The 21567-nt window shown below is 44.9% G+C and overlaps 1 protein-coding gene across 1 annotated transcript; it reads left to right on the top strand.

Annotated features, from left to right (window-relative positions):
* Positions 1–3128: 3128 nt before the first annotated feature.
* Positions 3129–20266, top strand: DDA1 (DET1 and DDB1 associated 1). Its single transcript, XM_015809995.1, has 5 exons — positions 3129–3234; positions 5076–5156; positions 8514–8565; positions 18325–18386; positions 19392–20266. Exons 1-5 carry the CDS (start codon positions 3232–3234, stop codon positions 19500–19502), a joined length of 309 nt encoding a protein of 102 aa, XP_015665481.1. The 5' UTR covers positions 3129–3231; the 3' UTR covers positions 19503–20266.
* Positions 20267–21567: the final 1301 nt, after the last annotated feature.

Here is a 21567-nt window from a genome sequence, read left to right on the forward strand (position 1 = left end):
CCCCCGAGCTGCCAGTACCAGCCAGGAGGGACATGGATCCAACAAACATGTGGTTGCATTGAGCCTCCCCAGGACCCTGTCCACGTCCTCGGGCGAAACAGAGTCAAACTCCTCCCATTCAACCGTCTCAAGGCCTGCTTCTGTCTCCTCCCCCTGGGCCGACCAGTCGGAGTCCAAGCCTTCTCGGATCCGCGCGACTAAGGGGAAAGCAAAGCTTTTTATAGAAGTTGAAGGCTACAAGGTGGGAAGTACTAAGGATCAGTTTGGGGGTAGTAGGCAGGTCCTTGTCTATGTACCTAGATTGTTAGATAAAGTGGCCTTTTCAGGACAAGTCTTGGGCAAGACCCTTGTTAAGGAGATGTAATGTTGAGATAATCAGGCTGAATGAGGATGGAATGTTAAGGAATTTCTCACCTTGCTACTACATATGTTGCAGTTCCCTTATTAAGGCTGTTCTTGGGGGATACTTGTGAGCTGATGAGAAAGCTTTTGTTTCATTTCGATGGGATTGCAGGGAGCAGGAAGGGTCAATTTGGGTCTGAGTGGATTAGGCAAAGAGAGGAATGGAGTTGACCCTAGTCACACCTAAAAGAGAGTGAGAAGGAATGCAGCCTCCATTTAGTTTTCTTAGATTTATTTTCTCCATTTACATGGGGACTTTTTTTGTAAAAATATTTAGAATGATGCATTTAAAATAAAAGGCAATTTTGAGAAGCAATTACAGCTGAGATGTAACTGTCTCCCTTATATAGCAGATTCTTTCCTCATTTGATGGTTTTATTTTTTTTTACACTGGCCTTCCTCCCAGAGTAGCTCTTATAATCATGACTTATCTATCTTTTTTGTAAAAATATCCAAAGCAGTTTACAACAAAATTAACACCAGGATTGCAACCTTGGCTCTTTTATGACTCGTGGACTTCAACTCCCAGAATTCCTGAGCCAGCATGGCTGGCTCAGGAATTCTGGAAGTTGAAGTCCACGAGTCATAAAAGAGCTAAGGTTGCCTACCCCTGTACTAGACAATCAAGCAATAAACAATACCCCAATCAAAGAACCACAAGGTCACACAACAGACAACAGCCTACTCAAAGATCCACCAAGAAGAAAACAACACTCTTACCACTCTTACTGACAAGGCAAGTCTCTCTGTATAAACAGAGGGCAAACCTTTCTCCCTTCTGCACTAAAGATGTTACCTAGTTTGGGTAATGAAACATCTGCAAGAAATCAACCAAGCTCAGAGAGCACCAAGGACTCCCAGTTCAATCCTGAGCTACAAATATTATCCTTATTGAAGAACCAACTCTGGAGAAGGCTCTAATGTTAGGAAAGCTGGTAGAGAGAAGAGATTGACCAGCAGGAAGGGAACAAACTCAGTTACAGTGGCAATGGGGGCACTGCTGGAAGGCCTGAAAGACCAAGTTAGGGATATAGATTATCATAGAGAATATGTCACTAAGAGGCAACACTGACTTAAAGGCATATATTCAATAAAGAATCCTCTAAGACAGGGTTATCAAACTGCTGGCCTGTGGGCCAGATGCATCATAGCGAAACTGTGCCCACCCCATTGCCGGCAATGGCAAAAAAAGTCGTGATACGTCACGGCACGTCATGTGACGTTGCGAGTTTGACACCCCTGCTCTATAAGACCTTGGAGCCTAAAGCCAACAACTTAAAATAGAAGCCAGATTCATTTAACAACCATGTTACTAACATAACAATTGCAGTGATTCTCTTAACAACTGTGGCAAGCAAGGTCATAAAATGGGGCAAAACTCACTTAACAGCTGTCTTGCTTAGCAACAAGCTTTGTGATAAATTGTGGTCATTAGTCAAGGAGTATCTAAGACAAGATGTGTGATCTGAAAAATACCTGCTCTGAAACATATTAACTGGAAAAGCGACTTATGGCCATTTTTCACACTTATGACCACTGTAATGGTCATAAGTGATCGCATGATCAAAATTCAGACACTTGACAATTGGCTCATATTTATGACGTTTGCAGTATCCTGGGGTAACATGATCACTTTCTGCAACTTTCTGACAAGCAAAATCAATGGGGAAAGCCAGATTCACTTAACAACCCTATTACTAACTTAACAACTTACCGACTGTCAAAAAAGGTCACGAAATTGGATAAAACTCACCTAACTGTCTCACTTAGCCACAGAAATTTTGGGCTGAATAAGTTGAGGATTACCTGCGTCTGCTGTTTTTGGTTCCCAATCTAATCTACAGTTCTGGGATTTCTAGTAGTAATCTAAGTGCTAACCAAGTCCATCCTTGCTTAGTTTTCTAAGAATAATCAAAATTGGCTACAGGCTGTTTATCTAGAAAAGTCTGCACACCTATGTAACTGCAATCAATAAAATATTATAAAGGCAAGTGTGATTAATCTCATTCTTCCTCCCCAAAGGCCTGGGTGAAAATAGGTGGCAATATATACCAATATGATAAGTAAATAACTTGTTACAAGATGCATCCTGGAATTGTGCAGTCTAAGTAGACAGACTGGAGAATAATAGCCCTTTCCCAGTTTCCTAGAAAATACGGTATTTTACCTATTGTCTGACTCTGAAAGTCCTTTCTAACTATCAGAATTCATAGCCATTGGTAAACTAAATTCTGTACGTGTTTCTAGTCCTGTTTTAAATCATCTAAACTGGTGGCCATTACCAAGCTCACTGCAACGTGTATCTGTAGAGTTAGATTTCAATATCTATTTTCAACAGTAATCAGAAAATGCCTCTGGAAATTGACAAGCCTGAACGGACCGCGAAAGACGCCTCCAGTTTTACCCAAATATATCCTTCAAATCCATTGAACTGCAACTCCCAGGCATCTCAAACGAGGCCCGCGATAAGCACTTAAGATTTGGGGAAGGTTGGGTTTAGGAAAAAGAACGATTCCCTTTCCTAGACGGACTACATTTCCCATGAAGCCACCGAGGAAGCCCATCTCATCCGGGGATTATTTCCGTCTTTTCTCCTTTCCCCTTCCGTAGTTCACCGGAGGGCGAGAGAGAGAGAGAGAGAAAGGGTGGGTACTCCTTTCGGAGCGACGTCGATATGAATCAATCGGAACTCAGTTTCCGCCATAAGCCGACCAATGGCCTTTCTGATGGGCGTCGCCGAGCAGGGAACCCAGGAGGAGGAGGAGGAGGAGGAGAAGGACGACGACGACGACGATGAGAAGTTGGTGAGGAGGTGCCTGGTGGGGGAAAATGGTAGGTGGGCACTCCCAACCCTAGATAGGGAAGCAGCCCCCCCGCCGGCTTTGCGTCCCCTCCCCTTCAGGGAGGAGGCAGGGCTCCCCGGGGGAGGGGGCGTGCCGGGTGGTGGTCTTAAACCGGGCGCAATGAGTGCCAGGCGCTGTGCAGGGGCGGGAGGATGCCGGGGGTGGGCCGGCCTGGGGCTCTCGGATGGGGAGGAAGGGCCGCCAGACGCCTGGCATGCGCCGAGAAGGTTTTTCAGGGAGGAGGGCCTTATCGGGGGGGGGCTGGTGCGTGGTTTGGGGTGCGTGCGTGAGGGCTTGGCCGGGACCCCACCATGGGAGGAGGCCTAGAGGAGTGTGTGTGTGTGTGTGTGTGTATGTAGGTATGTATGTATTTATGTATGTAGGTATGTAGGTAGGTAGGTAGGTAGGTAGGTATGTAGGTATGTAGGTATGTATGTATTTATGTATGTAGGTATGTAGGTATGTATGTATTTATGTATTTATGTATGTGGGTATGTATGTAGGTATGTATGTATTTATGTATGTATGTAGGTATGTATGTATTTATGTATGTAGGTATGTATGTATGTAGGTATGTATGTATTTATGTATGTATGTCGGTATGTATGTAGGTAGGTAGGTATGTATGTAGGTATGTAGGTATGTAGGTATGTATGTATGTAGGTATGTATGTAGGTTTCTGAGGGAGGGGGCTGGAAGGTTTGCCAGGAGGGCCCTGGAAACGCTTGAAGTGGGAAGATGGGGTTGCCGGGTGGGTGGGGTGGGGAGGTTAGATTTCAGCCGTGGATCAGGAAAGGTCCAGAGACCTTGCTTGGGTTGAACATCGCCCGGATAAGCTTAAGGAGGAGGTGTTCCTCCTCCAGCTTCCCTCTGCCTTTGGGGGTGACTGTGGGGAGGGGGAGCTTGTGGGGAGGCTCAGTACCCTCTGCTAGGCTACTGTACAGGTAGTCCTCGACTTACGACCTCAGTTGAGCCCCCACATTTTTGTGGTTAAGCGAAACATTTGTTAAGTGAGTTTTGCTCCATTTTACGACCCTTCTTGCCCCAGTTGTTAAGCGAATTGCTGCTAAGTGAATCTGGCTTTGTCATTGATTTTGCTGATCGGAAGGGCACAAAAGATGATCACGTGACCCCAGATCTTCCTAATTATGAGACCGTTGCCAAGTGTCTGAATTTTGATCACGTGACCATGAGGATGCTGCAATGGTCGTAAGTGTGAAAAACAGTCCTAAGTCACTCCAGCCATTGCAGCTTTGAACGGTCACCAAATGAGTTGTTGTAAGTCGAAGACTACCGGTACTTAATTCAGTCCCCAAACTAGGAAGCGCGTTTAGGCCATGGCATCCAACCCTGCTCAGTTCAGGAATCCAAATGAGAGCATCTCAGACTGTTGGCTGTCTAGACTCTGTTCAAAGTACAGATAGAGGACTCCGTTTTAGTACAGATAGAGGACTCCGTTTTAGCCTCAGGTTTTAAGAATATGGCTTTGATTACTGTTCCATTTGTGCTCCTTTCCCCTTGTCTATTATGGATGGAGAAAGGTTGGAGCCCCATGCTTATGCAAGTTAAGGAGTTACCTATCAGTATGAAACAGATGGCTTGTTTGTCCTATGTAGCACAGATTTATTTAGAGAGAGCTATAAAGATGGGAGATCAAAGGAAATTAGATGGTGAAAGGTAACTGCTAAAGGAAAAATTTCCATTTTTGAAAGGAAATATGCACTGCTGATTGCTAAAAATATGGTGTGGCCCATCTGGGATCAGAGGGGCATTACCTTAGATCTGGGAGATCTAGTTTACTTGCCTGTGATTGGAATTTCTTTTTTCTAGGCTGACTTTCTGAAAGGATTGCCAGTTTATAACAAAAGCAACTTCAGCCGATTCCATGCAGATTCTGTATGCAAAGCATCGGTAAGTATCTTTGTCCCTTTGGTTGTAAATTCATGAGAGTGGCATTCATAGCTGGCCAAAAGTTTTATGGCAATGCTGTAGGGTCCCTAGCTTAATCCCTTTTCGTTCTTTCTTGCAAAAAACCAACAGTTGATTCCAAAATGTGGGCATTTTCTTGATTCTTGGGGCTGGAGGTTTCCTGCAGATCAAGGATTATTTATATATTTAATTGATTAATATAGGTACCTATCTTGCAATAGTGACTCTGAGTGGCCAAACCAGGGTAAGAAAAACTCAATACAAATAAACAAGGTAATAAAAAACAGATAATGGCAATTGAGGACAACATGAATCAATAAATGCACATCAGTCTCAGAGACTTAATTATCCATGCCCATGTTTATACCCTGCATTATTTTTGTTAATGTATGCTGGCTAATCCTCGTCTTGAGTAGAGTTAGTAGTAGATGCTGATAGCAGAAAAATCTCTGAAAGATTTAATTTCGCAGATCTAATTCTATATGTGTTACAGGAAAGTGAAGAAAGGTGTATTAATAGCTGGTTACCTTTCGTTCCTTTTTCTAAATACTTTAAAAAAAATCCCACATGATAGGTTGTTACAATAAGAAAGAATTTGGTGATATTTTAAAGGATTAACTTATTTTTAAACTGTCATAGCTATAATCTTTTTGATAGTGGCTCCTTTTTCTTTCTGTGTGTTCATATAATTCATCTATTTTTGTAAATTCTGAATCTATATCAGTCTCATATTGCAATACATTAAAAAGAAAGAAAAACTCCCAAAAGAAAATATTAGTAAATTAATTACAACTGTTAGTCCTTGTTTAGCCACTGCCTTGTTTAGCAGTTGTTCACAGTCACAGTGGAGATGGAAAAGTAACTTTGTGACCAGTCCTCGCATTTTTGGCCTTTGCAGGTCTATAAAGCAAAAAAAAAAAGCTGAGAATAGGTGCAGGTTTGTGGTTTTATTTAGTGACCACTTTGCTTAAAGACCGAGTTGCCGGTTCCCATTGTTGCTAAATGAAGGCTACTTGTAATAGAACTTGGATAAAGGGTATTTCAGAGGGGCGGCATGATAGCTCAGCAGTTAAAGATGCTGACTTTGTCAGCTGGAAAGCTGACAGCAGGGATTTGAGACCCGCGCGACACGCAAAGGAGTGAGCTATTGTTACTTATCCCAGCTCCTGCACACATAGCAGTTCAAAAGCATGCAAGCAGATCAATAGGTACCATTTTGATGGGAAAGTAACAGCATTCTGTGTGCTTCAGTATATAGTCATGCTGGCCACACGACCACTGAAGTGTCTTTGGACAATGTTGGCTCCCTTAGCTAAGAAACAGAGGTGAGAATTGCCGTTTTACAGTCAGAAATGACTAGAAAGGGGAAACCGTTAGCTAAAATGTGTTTCATACTTCTAGATAACAGGTGAATGGAAGTAGAACTTTTGATGGAGTTGATCAGGGGAGTAGCAGAAGAAAACTGTACTTGACACAGGCTAAAATCTTGAATTTCTATCAATCTGGAATTTTCCATCCAGGTACAATGGGTCAGAACACTTTCCAGTAGAAAGATACTGTTAAATATTTTAAGCAATTTGTCACTGTCCAACAGTCTGCTTCAAACGTGTTTAAAGAAAAAGAAAAATGTGAGAAAGAAAAGGAAGAAAATAAGGTAGTCCTCAGTGCACTACAAGTAAGCCCCAAATTTCCATTGCTAAGCAAGACAGTTGTTAAGTGAGTTTTGCCTCCTATTATGAATTTTCTTGCCACAGTTGTTAAGTGAAACGTTGCAGTTGTTAAATTAAGTGAATTTGGCTTCTCCATTGACTTTGCTTGTCAGAATGTCACAAAAGGGGATCACATGATCCCAGGACATTGCAACCGTCATAAGTACATGCCAGTTGCCAAGTGTCCGAATTGTGATCACGTGACTGTGGGGATGCTGCAGTGGTCATAAGTGTGAAAAACAATCATAACTTTTTTAGTGCCACTGGAACTTCGAACATTCACTACAGGAATGGTTGTAAGTGGAGGATTATCTGTATATGTAACAAAACAAATGAATGCTTTTGTTATATGGAACAAAACTATTGAATGCCTTTCTTCAACAGTCAGGCCAGGTCTTACTTTAACTATCTAGAAGAGGGGTATGCAACCTTGACAACTTTTAAGACTTGTGGACTTCAGCTCCCAGAATTCCTCAGCCAGAATTCTGGGAGCTGAAGTCCATAAGTCTTAAAGTTGTCAAGGTTGCAGATCCCTGATCTAGAACAGTGATGGCAGACTTTTGGGGGTTGGTATGTCAAAAATTCAGGAAATACCTAACTTGACTCTGCTGGTGTGCTGCACACACACACACACCCCACCCTGAAGAAAAGAGAAATAATTCTCTACATATTCATTTATTTAGCAAAAAATACAGTCCTGTCGTGTGTGGTCCCCAGGAATTAGCCTTACTTTCTAGATGGTGTTCCCTTTGCCCCTGCGGCTTACTCAACTCCAGATTGCACAAGACCTTTGTTTTTGAAGCGGCTTTAGAAAAATGTTCTTCCAGGTCCTGTGCAGCCTGTGAAAATTGTGCGAAAGTACACCCCATTCTCACGTAATTTTTGGAGGCGGCACAAGAACACGGTCCTCTTATGTGACTTCTGGAGGGTTTGAAAGCCACAAGAGAGCACAACCTATTCTTGTGCAGCCTTCGAAAATCGCTTGAGAATGGGGCCTGCTTTTGAGAATAGTTGTCGGGTGTTTAGTGCATGTTGGTGTGTCACCAAAAACATTGTGGCAATGTCACCTTTGATATGTATATCGTAGGTTTGCCATCGCTGATCTAGAAGCAGAGTCTGTTTAACTTCCATAGTTGTCCAATGCTGTTGAGAGACTGTGGTGGTGATTAAGGTATTGGATTAGAAACAGGGAACCCAGATTTTTGTTCATTCTTAGTGATGGAAGCCCACTAAGTAACTGAGTCAGTCATTTTCTTAAGCTAGCAGGGACAGGGAGGACAGTGGTATATACCTTGCCTTTTGCTCTCTTGTATGAGAAGTGGGATATACATCTAATAAATACATTAAACGGTCAACCTATACTTATTTGGGAGCAAAGGAATAGCTTTCTGAATCTAACTGGGACCTGACAGATTCTGCACCCTTTGGAGAATTCCAGCAAATAATAAGCATTAAGTCAGCTTTCATTAGGACATGATGTCGGATGATCTGTTTGGAAAGTTATCTTTTTCTTATTTTATAAAAAAATATTCAATTACAATTGCAGTTTAAATGCTTAACAATAAGGGGACTGAACAGCCTCTTACACACAACATAACTTTTTATTTTTTTAAAAAAAAATTATTTACAGAACAGAAGACCTTCAGTTTATCTTCCAACACGGGAATATCCATCAGAACAGAGTAAGTCCCTATTCCTGCTTTTGTTATTCCTGCCCACTGTCCATGGAAACTTGTTACTGTATATGTATAAAGGAAATTTGTGTATTTTATATGTCTAAACAATTAAAAATATAGGTAACTTGTACCTTTTTATACAGAGTCAGATCAAAACTTCAGTTTTTAATCCAGAACTCTTCTGAAATAGTTGATTCTTCTTTCAACCTTATAGTTATGTTGAAACATAGATAGTTCATTACAATCTATTATTTAGCAGTATGAGATAGATTTGGATTGCATATAGAAGCGTTATTTTACTATTTCTTTGCTAGAAATACGTTTATATGATCTTTATGAAATTGGATATGCTAAATATGCATAAATATGGAAAAACTTTCTGTAAAAGACAGAAAATGCATAAAATAGGCAGTTGACACCAACCATCTTAATTGGGTTAAAATTATGGGATAGAATTAGGATTATTTCAACCTTGTGCAGCCTTACATGAACAAGATATAAGAAATTCAAGGATGTGTCATCAGTACCTGCTGTCAATTCTTTGTATATCTTCTAAGTTAAATCATCCATATCTATATCTATATAGCCGTGGTGGGCCAGTGATTAGAATGCAGTATTGCAGGCTAATTCTGCTGACTGCCAGGAGTTTGATTCTCACCAGCTCAAGGTTGACTCAACCTTCCATCTTTCCGCGGTCAGTAAAATGACCAGATTGTTGGAGGCAATATGCTGACTTTGTAAACTGCTTAGAGAGGGCTGTAAAGCACTGTGAAGCAGTATAAAAGTCTAAGTGCTATTGCTATATACTACTGAAACTCTTGCGTCTGTAACCTTTAACCGGGCAAAACAGTGCATCACTGAGCAACCATTTTTGAACAAAGGCCTCTCAACTAGGTTACCTTATAGAATGTGTCCCAAATCCAGGAACTGTGACTTGTGTGGGATTGAAATTTGGCAAATTTGTGGTCGCTTCAATACTGCTGTGATGCCATGCAACCATCCAAAGCTTTTGTAGCAATAGCAACAGCACTTAAACTTAGATACCGCTTCACAGTGCTTTTACAGCCCTCTTTAAGTAGTTTACAGAGTCAGCATCTTGCCCGCAACAATCTGGGTCCTCTTACCGACCGCGGAATGATGGAAGGCTGAATCAACCTTGAGCTGGTGAGGATCGAACCCCTGGCAGTCACCAGAATTAGCCTGCAATACTGCAGTCCTCATTTTACTGACCTTGGAAGGATGGAAGGCTGAATCAACCTCGAGCCGGTCAGGATTGAACTCCTGGCTGTGGGCAAAGTCAGCCTGCAACACAGCATTGTAACCACTGCGCCATCACAGCGCAGTCCCCCCAGTCTGCTGGAGTCTGAGTAGATCAGTCCACTATTGGTTGCCAGAAGTTGGTCAGCTACATCAAGCCTCCAGGATGTTAATCTCTTTTTCTGTTTCTGAAATGATGACCCAACTGGTCACGGGTTGTTTAGTCTTCTTATAAATTAGTCCAGAGTTTTCAAGCTACATCACTTAAGCTGGGGTATGTCAAAGGACTGCAGCAAGAGGACCATATCAAAAAATGGGTGCACTGTCAGTTTTAAAATATTACATTGTATTTTAGAATGCACAGATCAGTTGATTTTTATTTAACAGTGTGACTCAATGTGGGGGCTGGATGCAGCTCCTGGGCTAGTAGAGATGAGTAAGATGGACCTTAGGGGTCCTGGAGCCTATTTGTCATTAAGTCTTGCATGAGTATTTTTTTATTGATCCTCATGATTTATTTTTTAAAACACCAGCATTCTCTTATTCAATTTTCTAATGCTACCCCCCGCCCTGAGTTGCTCCAGCAAAATATTATTTCATTGATAGTATTGAAATTTGCCAAAATATCAAGATGGATGTCCAGCATGACTGACTTTCTCACAGCACAAAATCACTAGACTGGGCATGGCCATTTTAGCCAACCTCCTCAAGCCTAGTACTATAATTCACATTAAAGCAAAACAAATGGCTGCTGAGCCTAAGAGAAACTTGGCAGTTCTATTAATAATGAATAGAATAGAATAGAATAGAATAGAATAGAATAGAATAGAATATTTGGAAGAGACCTTGGAGGTCTTCTAGTCCAGTGGTTCTCAACCTTTTTAATGCCGCGACCCCCAACTGGTCGTAAGTCGAGGACTAAACCGGTCGTAAGTTGAGGACTAAACCGGTCGTACGTCAAGGACTACCCAACCGGTCGTAAGTCGAGGACGTTCCCTGCCCGGGAGTGCCACGCATGCGTGGTTCCGCCCCCTGCGCTGGCCGAGGCGTAGCTGGCAAGCGGCAGAGACGGAGCAGGCCGACCACCAGCTGGCCCAGCTCAAGGGAGGTAAGGCACCCGCCAGAAAAGGGGGGGAAAATGGCGGACAGCCTTGCTTGGTGACCCCTGTGAAATGGTCGATCGACCCCAAATGGGGTCACGACCCATAGGTTGAGAACCGCTGTTCTAGTCCAACCCCCTGCTCAGACAGGAAACCCTATACCAGTGATGGCAAACCTTTTAGAGACCGAGTGCCCAAACCGCAACCCCAAACCCACTTATTTATCGCAAAGTGCCAGGGCCGCATCAGCATTGTGGTGCCCTCATGGGGGGGGGCAGGGAGGTGCCTCTTAGTGCCGCCTCTGGCACGCAAAAATGGGCCACCGTGCTGCAAGGCACAAAAATGGCCATGCCGTGGGGTGCAAATACAAGACGCTGCACTATGCAAAAACGGGGCAGGGCTAGTGAGTATCACGCAGGCACTAGCCTCGCCCCATTTGCAGTACGTGTGTGCTCGCGGCCCCGTGCACGCATGCAAAATGCTTCCCCCTCCCTTTTCTTCCAGTCCACCAATCAACAATGGTTGGTGACCTCTGCTCTACCACCTCTACTCGAGCTTGCTAGTTGGCCGCTTCACCTGCTTTGTGCTGGGCGGGGCTCCTGCTCCGGGCGGCAGTGATGGCCTGAGGCACCTGCTGCTGGTGGTGCGTGCCAACAGAGAGGGCTCTGAGTGCCGCCTCTGGCACGCATGCCATAGGTTCGCTACCACTGCCCTATACCATTTCAGACAAATGGCTGTCCAGTCTCTTCTTAAAAACTTCCAGTGTTGGAGCATTCACCGCTTCTGGAGGCAGGTTGTTCCACCGGTTAATTGTTCTAACTGTCAGGAAGTTTCTCCTTAGTTCTAGGTTGCTTCTCTCCTTGATTAGTTTCCATCCGTTGCTTCTCGTCCTGCCTTCAGGCGCTTTGGAGAATAGCTTGACTCCCTCTTCTTTGTGGCAGCCCCTGAGATATTGGAACACTGCTATCCTGTCGCCCCTAGTCCTTCTTTTCACTAGGCTAACAAGGTCTGTCACCAAAATGGCAACATAACTTGTCATAGAAACTTGTGGATAAGCCAAGAGTTTTAGCTGCTAAAATACATCCCCAAAATTGGCTTCGGCTTATGTTTTAGCCACCAGGCCCCTGATCATTTTTGTTGCTCTTCTCTGCACTCTTTCTAGAGTCTCAACATCTTTTTTTACATCGTGGTGATGTTTAGTTTAGTTGGTAAACTCTTATTTGTAGAAAATATTTTCTAAAAATGTTTCTGTGATTTACAGCCATTATTCCTTGACTTCTTTTTCTTCCCCTTTGGGGTGATAAAAACAGAACTGTGACACCTTCTCATTTACCTCTTCCATTTCTTTCTGAAGGTGAAATATAATAATTTCCTTCAGTCTCTTTTCATGAAACTTAATTTTCAGTTCCCTGATCATCCTTGTAACCCTTTTTTGATCCAGTTTGTCTGGATAGGGATGTGCAGGAAATGAAAAAAAAATGCTTTACTTCAAATCTGCACATTTAATCTTACTGTAGAACAGGGGTAGGCAACCTTGGCTCTTTTATGACTCGTGGACTTCAACTCCCAGAATTCCTGAGCCAGAATGGTTGGCTCAGGAATTCTGGGAGTTGAAGTCCACAAATCAGAAAAGAGCCAAGGTTGCCGACCTCTGCTGTAGAAGTTTGGCCGAAGCATTTAGGATCAACTTCAGTTATCCAAAGTAAAACCTGCAGGCATTTTGGAAGTAGTTTTACAGGATGAGTACAGCTGGATTGGTGCTCCCCATTTGTTTTCCCAAGTGTCCATGTGCTGTTCACCTGCCTCCCCCCAATTTTATCTCAACTGTCACCTCTGATTTGATACATAATTATAGCACCGTTTTTATAACTTGCCTAACTGAAAAGATTTTGAGCGGGTTGCAATAAGTTAAAATTATTAAAATATCAATTAAGAAGCAACAATAACAATAGAGTAGATCACTCATCAGTTTCCCCCCCCCCAGCCTTTTCTATCCCTTTCCTCCTCCTCCTCCTCATCTGCCACCTATATCTGCATTAACTCTGTTACCAAGGAAAATTCTTAAGCATGGCTTTCCTCTTATTTGTTTATAAAATGTATAGGCCGCCCATCTTACCTCAAGGTAATTCTGGGCAGTTTACAATCATAAAAGATAAAAAAAAACCTACATAAACTAAAAACATAGATAAGCTAATACAAAAGCCAAACACTGCGGTCCAATTAGAAGATGGGGGGGGCAGAGCAGGATGGCAAGGGAAGTGGAATCTGTTGCTAATCAATCAACCACCTCCACTGTGACCCTCTCCCATTGGAGCTCCAAGCCAACCAGCACAGCCATGGCTTTTAGGCTATTATGGCAGGTCGGGAGGGTTGAAGCTGACCTCACTCTTGGGGGCAAGATGCTCCACAGGGCAGGTGCGACAGCAGAGAAGGCTCTTCTGGACCCCGCAAGCTGGAATAATTAGGCTGATGGCCCCCACAGCATACTTCTTGCTCTTAGTAACCCATTCACTGCAGCACTTCTGCCCAGCACAACTGCATTGTTAGTCTACATTTGCAAGATATAAAGACTGAAGTGTCTAAACCAGTGATGGCGAACCTTTTAGAGACCGAGTGCCCAAAAACTGGCCCCGGCCCCGCTCCACCTCTCTGCTCTGCCCCGCTCTGCTCCTCCATCCCCCGCCCCGCCCGCCCAGAAGACCACTCACCGCCTCCAGGGCCCGCCGCACATCGCCCAGGCAGCCCAGCAGCGCTATGGCGGCCACACCCTCTGCCCGCGTCCTGCAGCATCAACTGCATGATGGGGCGTGAGGGCAGAGTCTTGTCTACGCTGCCTGGCTGCCATGTCCTTGGCTGCGCTGCTCCATGTGGGCCGTGCTTGAGGGCGACTCTCCTTCAGGGGAGCTGCTGGAGAAAAGGGGGTCGCGGGGGGAGGCGAGGCTGGGGCAACGACACGTGTGCCCACAGAGAGGGCTCCGAGTGCCGCCTCTGGCACCCGTGCCATAGGTTCGCCACCACTGGTCTAAACACTCGTGGCATGAGCCATTCATAACTAGCTACTTCATGCGCAAATCATTTTGACGATCCTTACTATTTATTTTTTAGAAGCCATATATGTGGTCAGTAAGGCAGAGGTCTCCAACCTTGGCAAGTTTAAGACTTGTGGATTTCAACTCTCAGAATTCCCCCGCCAGCTATGCTGGCTGAGGAATTCTGGGACTTGAAGTCCACAAGTTTTAAAGTTGCCAAGATTGGAGACCCCCTGCTGTAAGGCGCTCGGTGCCGTTCTGCTGCCACAAATCACATCTCCAAAGGTGCCTGGGATTAAGTGGCCACCATCTTCTCCAAGCCCTGACTCCAAAAATAGCAAGTGATTGTTGTTGAGTAAGTTGAGGCAGTGCTCTAGTGCGAAAGGTACATTCTGCATCTTGAAACTCGTAGGCACAGATTATATTCTTTGAGGCTTTTGTGTACAGGGTGAGACATCATCTGAAAATGTCTCTCAGTCCTTCAAAGTAGACTAGGTCAGGAAATAGACACCACGAGAAATACTGGTTTGTATGTATGTGTCTCAACCATGTTGATGTAGGCTATGATAATAGAAACGCAGCTGGTCCGAGAACAGTGGATAATTTTGATTTCAGTTGATTGTTCACTGTCAGTTACGGATAATAAAAGAGCTAGTTTGGTCTAGTGGTTAATACACCAAGCTAGAAACCGAGAAATTGTGAGTTTTAGTCTCGCCTTAGGCACAAAACAGCTGGGTGACCTTGGGCCAGTCATGACTCTCAGCCCTAAGAAGCAGACAATGGCAAACCGCTTCTGAAATCTTGCTAAGAAAACCCAAGGGATTTATCTAGGGCAGTCATCAGGAGTCAAGACTGATTCACACATATAGACACAAATGCTTGCCAGTGTTTTTCCTTCCCTCTCTCTTATGCCCAAGAGAGTGAGCCAATTTTGAATTTCTTTCTTGCCTCTCCTTGTCTTTTTGAGTAAGCTTATATTTTTCTAATAGCTGCCATGTACTTTCTTCAAGACTATCTCTGTACAGCTCCCCAGAGGCCTTATGTGGATAAGAGAATGATCTGGACGTTTCCACGAGCCATGCAGCAAATACAGTATGAAGATCATAGTGCTTTTTTGTCCTCAGAGTACCTTATAAACCAGATTCCAGTTTAAATTTCACTGTGAAGGTCTATTTTTCAAACTCTGCTGAGCAATTGCTTTATGCAGTGGAGGCAGAAAGAACTGTTTTGAAGCCATAATCGTACATGTGCCGTTGCACATCTTGGGTTCTATTTAGAGTGAGCATTATACCTTCTCTGCTCTTAACTCTTCTCCTGCCCTCTTTTGAAGCTTGTTCTTGAGTAAACCTGGAAGCAGGCTGCATCTACAACACACAAGAGCACTCTTGAGAATGGCATCCCATCCTATCATCCTAAGGTGGTATGATGGGATGCTCTGAGGCAAGGGTTCCCAACCCCCGGTCCATGGACTGGTACCAGGCCGTGGCATGCCAGCAACCAGTACCGGTCCATGGACCGGGGGTTGGGGACCCCTCCCTCAGAGCATCCCATCCTATCACCTTAGGATGATAGGATGGGATGCAACCGGTCCACACAAACAAGCAAAGCCCCATCCGTGGGATGCAGGCAGCACACAAAACCACACACACACCATCTGGTCCGTGGCAAAACCTCTCTCCATGGAACCTGTCCCTGATGCCCAAAAGGTGGGGCCTCTGCTCTGAGGGGAATCCAGGTAGTCCTCAACTTACAACAGTTCATTTAGTAACCGTTCAGTTACAACAGTACTGAAAAAAAGTGACTTATGACCGTTTTTCACACTTAATGACCGTTGCAGCATCCTCATGGTCACATGATCAAAATTCAGATGTTTGGCAACTGACTCGTGTTTATGATGGCTGCACTATGCCTGGGGTCACGTGATCCCCTTTGGCGACCCCCTGACAAGCAAAGTCAGCGAGGGAACAACTGTGGCAAGAAAAGTCATAAAATGGATCCTGGCACACTGCAACTGTTGTAAATACATGCCCGTTGCCAAGCGCCTGAATTTTGATCATCTGACCCTGGGGATGCTGCAATGACCATAAATCACCTTTTTTCAGTGCCTTTGTAATTTTGAATGGCCACTCAATGAACAACTGTAAGTCCTGTATAGCCAAAGCCAGGGATCTTCAAACTTGGCCACTTTAAGACTTGTGGACTTCAACTCCCAGAATTCCCCAGCCAGCCAACTGGACTTCCCCAGTTGAAGTCCACAAGTCCTGGCTTTGACTATACAGGACTTTCAGCATGGCTGGCTGGGGAATTCTGGGAGTTGAAGTCCACAAGTCTTAAAGTGGCCAAGTTTGAGGACTCCTGGTCAAAGCATTCCAGTCCTGAAGTCATTTCTAATGTATGTGATATTACCTCAGAATTAGGTCGGGGTGGCCATTTTGGGGGTTGGGCCGTTTCTGGTATACTTGGATCGGTAATATATATCTTTCGGGACCAAATGGAGGCCAGCCAGATTCAGAAATTCTTGACGAATTCCAACAGGTGACAGGTTTTAGATAGCTTTCCTTAGGACTGGATGCCCTGAATCTAAATTGGGATTACTACTCTTAGAATTCCTAAGCAGCCCGGAAAGTTTGTGTTCGATTGTTCACAGGAAATGACTCGATAGTATATTTCCTTTCCACTCTTCTGAAAGAAGGAACAAGCTCCCTCTTTCTTGTGCCCAGCCTCAATCCATTGGGCAAAATGGCAAAGGGAGCAAAGATTCCTTCCCAGGCTCTGTAGAGAAGGCAGGAACGGGAGAAGTAAAATCCATCTGAAAAAGCCCTCCAAAATTGGATTATCTGAGCTCTCTTGCTTGGGAAGCCAGTACACATCTGCAATTGTTGTGCCTTAATGCCCTGTAGCTTCACTAAAGCTAAGAAAGAATAGCATCTGGAGCAAAAAATAGCAACACACGGTAGCCTTAAACTGGGCTTCAGCAACAGGGAGAGCTACAAGTGAGGGGAGGCGGCTGTGGTCCGTGGGAGTAGGTAGCAGGCAGTAGGTCAGGATTCTTGGTCATCTGATTCTCAGCTACCTTGAATGTCGAGCGGTGGTGTCAACACCCTTGCCTGAATTGTTTGGAAGTTTCCCCTCCTCCCCACGTGTCATGTGCAGATGCACAGGGTTATGGTATTATAATAGGCCAGATGTTGGGGACAAACAATAAGCAAGATATTTATTGTACGCCTTTGTCGATGGGTTTCTCGCCAAGACATCTGGTTGATAAACAACCAGTGGGATTAGACGCAGGGGTAGGCAACCTTGGCTCTTTTATGACTCGTGGACTTCAACTCTCAGAATTCCTGAGCCAGCCATGCTGAGGGGAAAGGGAGAGGTTTCCAAGCTGAGCCAGGCTGGCTCAGGAATTCTGGGAGTTGAAGTCCAAGAGTCATAAAAGAGCCAAGGTTGCCTACCCCTGCACTAGAGAGAAGGAGCTTTGGTTTAAACTAGGAGATTTATATTTTGCCTATTTTTTTGTAAAACTCAAAGGAGTGTATATAGTGCTGCTGCCTCCTGTTTCCTTCCTTCCTTCCTTCCTTCCTTCCTTCCTTCCTTCCTTCCCTCCCTCCCTCCCTCCCTCCCTCCCTCCTTTCCGCATAAGAACCACCCTGCAAGGTGGGTTGGACTGAGAGAATCACTGGCCCCAAATCACCCAAGCTGGCTTTCATGCTTAGGAGAGGACCAAACTCCTCGTTTCTAGGACAACCCTTTAACCCAGCGGTTCCCAACCTTTTCTATACCCCGCACCCCTAGAATGCTTCTGATATATTCTCGCACCCCTTACAAAAATTCAAAATAACGGCAACGGATTATGCATATAACACTATAATTTTGAAAGCCCAAGTTTTCGCACCCCCTAGAATATCGTCTCACACCTCTGGTTGGGAACCCCTGCCTTAACCACTATAACAAACCAGTTCTCATTGTAACATTGGGCACTAAATGAATGGTTGTTAAGTTGAGGACTACCTGTAGTTTCATTATTTAGTCCTGAATAAGGCTAAAGGCCTCCTACTCCTGATGGAACCAGTTGTTCTGTAGCCAGAATTGCACCTTCCCTGATTTATACAAGCCACTTAAGATCCTGTGGAAATCATTTTCTTTTGGCTGGAGATACGATCTCCAGGGATCAAACCTGTGACTTTCTGCATGTGAAATGTGAGCTGTCCCCGCTGAGTGACAGCTCCTCTCTGCGTTTGGTTTAAGCTCTCTGTCTCCAAGCAGGCAGCCTCCCTCTCCCATAACCCTGCAGTCAGCAAAATCCAGAACCCTGCAGTGCTTTCTTGTGGATTTGTTTCATTCTGTACTGATCAGTTTTTTTCCTTGCCTTTCTTCAACAGTAATTGTCACAGAAAAGACAAATATACTCTTGCGTTACCTACATCAGCAGTGGGACAAAAAGGTAGGGGTTTTGTGAAAATTGTTGCCAAGTACCATTGTGTGTGTGTGTGTGTGTGTGTGTGTGTGAGAAACAGTATAGGGAGGACAGCGGATTAAAAACAACTTATAGATCCATAACTCTAGTGCAGTGATGGTGAACCTTTTAGAGACCGAGTGCCCAAACTGCAACCCAAAACCCACTTATTTGTCACTGGGTGCCAGGTGGGTGTGGCCCACTGGGTGGGCGTGACTGTGGTGGTCATGGCAGACTGGGTGGGTGTGGCCAAGGTGGGCATGATCACCTCGATGTTGCTCACGGGGAGGGACGCATGTGGGGGCAGGGTTGGGGGCGATCCAGGGGGTCTCTGGCAGGTGGGGCGGTGGGCAGGAGGCTTGTCCTGTGGGGTGAGGCGAGGCAGGGCGGGAGTGCCATTGTCACAGGGCAAGGTGAGGCAGGGGCCGGGGCGACTGCTGCCTGACACCATTGGCCCCCCCACACAGAGGCCAGTGAGCGCATGGGTGCTGGGATACATCAGGCCATGTGGGACCTCGGCGAGTTAGCGGGCGGCTGGCTGAGGAGGGACGGTTGCCATCTCCGGGGCATGCCGCGCGTGCCCACAGAGAGGGCTCTGAGTGCCGCCTCTGGCACGCGTGCCATAGGATCGCCACCACTGCTCTAGTGGAATCTCACTTGGGATAGATCAGGGGTAGGCAACCTTGGCTCTTTTATGACTCGTGGACTTCAATTCCCAGAATTCCTGAGCCAGCATAGTCCACGAGTCATAAAAGAGCCGAGGTTGCCTACCCCTGGGATAGATAATAAGCGGCTTCTGGCAGTACCACTTTTTGCTTGCTTGTTTGCCCTGTTAGAAGTCTGCTGGAAGCAAAATTGGTATCTGATGTTTGCTTTGGGAGAGAATCCAACTTCAAAAAACCCCGAGAAAAGACTTGGGGACTTGAAGCAAGAGGGAGTCAAGCAAATCTAATTTTTCTTGTCTTTTTTTCTCCCCCCCCCCCCTCCTGTTAGAATGCAGCAAAGAAAAGAGATCCTGAGCAAGTGGAAATAGAAGGTGAAAACTCTGCCCCACCTCGCAAAATTGCCCGGACAGACAGCCAAGATATGAATGAGGACACTTAAAATTCTCTCCAGTCTTCTGTGTTAAAATTTACAGGCGCTTCCTGTGTGGGTTTTATTTTTTTTCTGTGTGTCTTTTAGTGTGTACACAGGCACGCACATGTACATACACACACATGCACACTTCCGTCAGCCCTCTGCCTTCTTCCCTGTCTCTTCCTCCCGCCCTCCATCATGCAGCCTATCCCGTTTCTGACTTTGTAGAAGCCAATTGTATTTATTTTTGGGGTGGGGGGGGAGGTTTCTTTTTCCATTTTTGTTTTGTATTATTTATGCGTGCGCTCGCTCGCGCTCTCATGTTCAGAGTCAGAAAATAATGATGTTTAATCTGTGATCAGTGCTTTTTTTAAAAAAAAAATGAAAAAAAATTCCACTTTTGTGGCTACCCCTTCTTTTTGAAAAATGAGCTGACCTCTCGAGAGAGAGCTCAGTTCATGCTGACGGCACCCCCTCCCCATTGTGTCCTCTGTTCATATTATTGAGAATTTCCATCTCACAATTACTGTACAACTACCCAGTGTGTGTCATGACTTACATTTGTTTCGATAACAGGAGGAACTCGCAAGGGGTGGGTGGGCTTTCTTCTTACCCATCCTTCTCCAGGTGTGTTCCTACTTGCATACCATTTTCTGTTCTCCAGCAACGGTGGGGGGGATCAGGTTGTTTGCGGTGGTCTCTCTGCACCTGATGATCTCTGGCGAAGATTGTACCCAGTTTGCTGGCAAATGTTGTGTTATCATGTTACCTTCTTTGGCCTGCCTCCTCCTCCTCCCCCACCCCACCCTCTGGCTCCCCCTCACCCCAGGAAACTCATTAGCACATCGGTCATAGATTGCAAGCAAAAACCCACTTGGGCTTGCCCGGCATCTCTTTTGCACCACTCTTTGGATGGACCAGTTCTGTGCAACTTTTCAAGTAGAATAAAGCGGGATATTTCTCATCACTTTGGACGAGTTCTTGTTTTTTAAAAAAAACAACTCTATTAGAAACTCCAGGGCAAGGGTGAGCAACATCCGCCCTCTAGAGCTGCCTGCAGTTCTGAGATTAGTTGCAAACCCCTTGTGCAAGAAATCAGCTCCCTGGTAAAGGGGTCAGTGTCCTGTCCTCCAGCCAGCTGCTTGAAAGAGAGAGGTGTGTGTGTTAAGAGTACATGCATCTGTTGGATGTTGGATTTCAAGATCAGCCTCCAAGTGTTGATTTTGAAAATGATTGAAATCTGATTTGAAGTTGGAAACACTCTTGGTAAGAGTGGTATAGTGCAGACTACTCATTCTAAGGTTGGAATGTCTTTAAGGTCAAAATAATTATAAATAATTCTGCACGCTTCTAGTCCCCACTTTTTTAAATAGCTCTGGACCCAACCACTCCTTCATCCTGTTCCATGGCCCACAACAGTTTTTATCCAGAGGGAACATAGATTTGAAAGCAGAACGGTTTCCTACCCCACTTTTGTGCAATGAGGTGCTTTAACATTTTAAGCCAAGGTGGCATGAGATGCCTTATTCTAAGTAATTGTCTATTGGGCTACAGTCACCTCTTCTGATTGGCAGCCTCTCGCTATGGTCGCCTGTCCTTAAGTCAGCTGGGAACCTAACAAATGAAGAAAACTGTTCTGATTTCTCAGGCAAATGAAATAGTGACTGGCTATTTTCAGTAACTGACATGCTGCTACAGAAGTGATTCTCTGCCAATATCCTTTGGCTGTTTTAGCAAGCAAGCTGTGTGACCACACCCTTGGTCTTTTTGCAGCAACATCACGCCTGGGCATCAAAGCAGATTGACTTAGTTTAGGGACAATTATATATATATATATATAAAAAAGTGAGGAATGTATGTATGATGAATGTGTGGATTTGGTGAATTAGCTATAATGGCTTATTCACATAAGGCAGAGGTGGGGAACTATGGCCCTTTTATGACTCGTGGACTTCAACTCCCAGAATTCGTAAGCCAGCCCTGGCTCAGGAACTCTGGGAGTCGAAGTCCACGAGTCATAAAAGAGCCATAGTTCCCCACCCCCGACATAAGCTGTCACAGGATGGTGTGGATGTGATTGGTGTCTGAGTTG

Source organism: Protobothrops mucrosquamatus, unplaced genomic scaffold (genome assembly GCF_001527695.2).
Source record: "Protobothrops mucrosquamatus isolate PMUCROS unplaced genomic scaffold, P.Mucros_1.0 scaffold6, whole genome shotgun sequence".
In the NCBI taxonomy this organism is placed as follows: Eukaryota; Metazoa; Chordata; class Lepidosauria; order Squamata; family Viperidae; genus Protobothrops; species Protobothrops mucrosquamatus.

Coding starts and splice junctions, on each gene's coding strand:
- DDA1 (XM_015809995.1), top strand. Junction 5,157..8,513: donor ATTCTGTATGCAAAGCATCG/GTAAGTATCTTT, acceptor AATTATTTACAG/AACAGAAGACCTTCAGTTTA. Junction 18,387..19,391: donor ATCAGCAGTGGGACAAAAAG/GTAGGGGTTTTG, acceptor CCCTCCTGTTAG/AATGCAGCAAAGAAAAGAGA.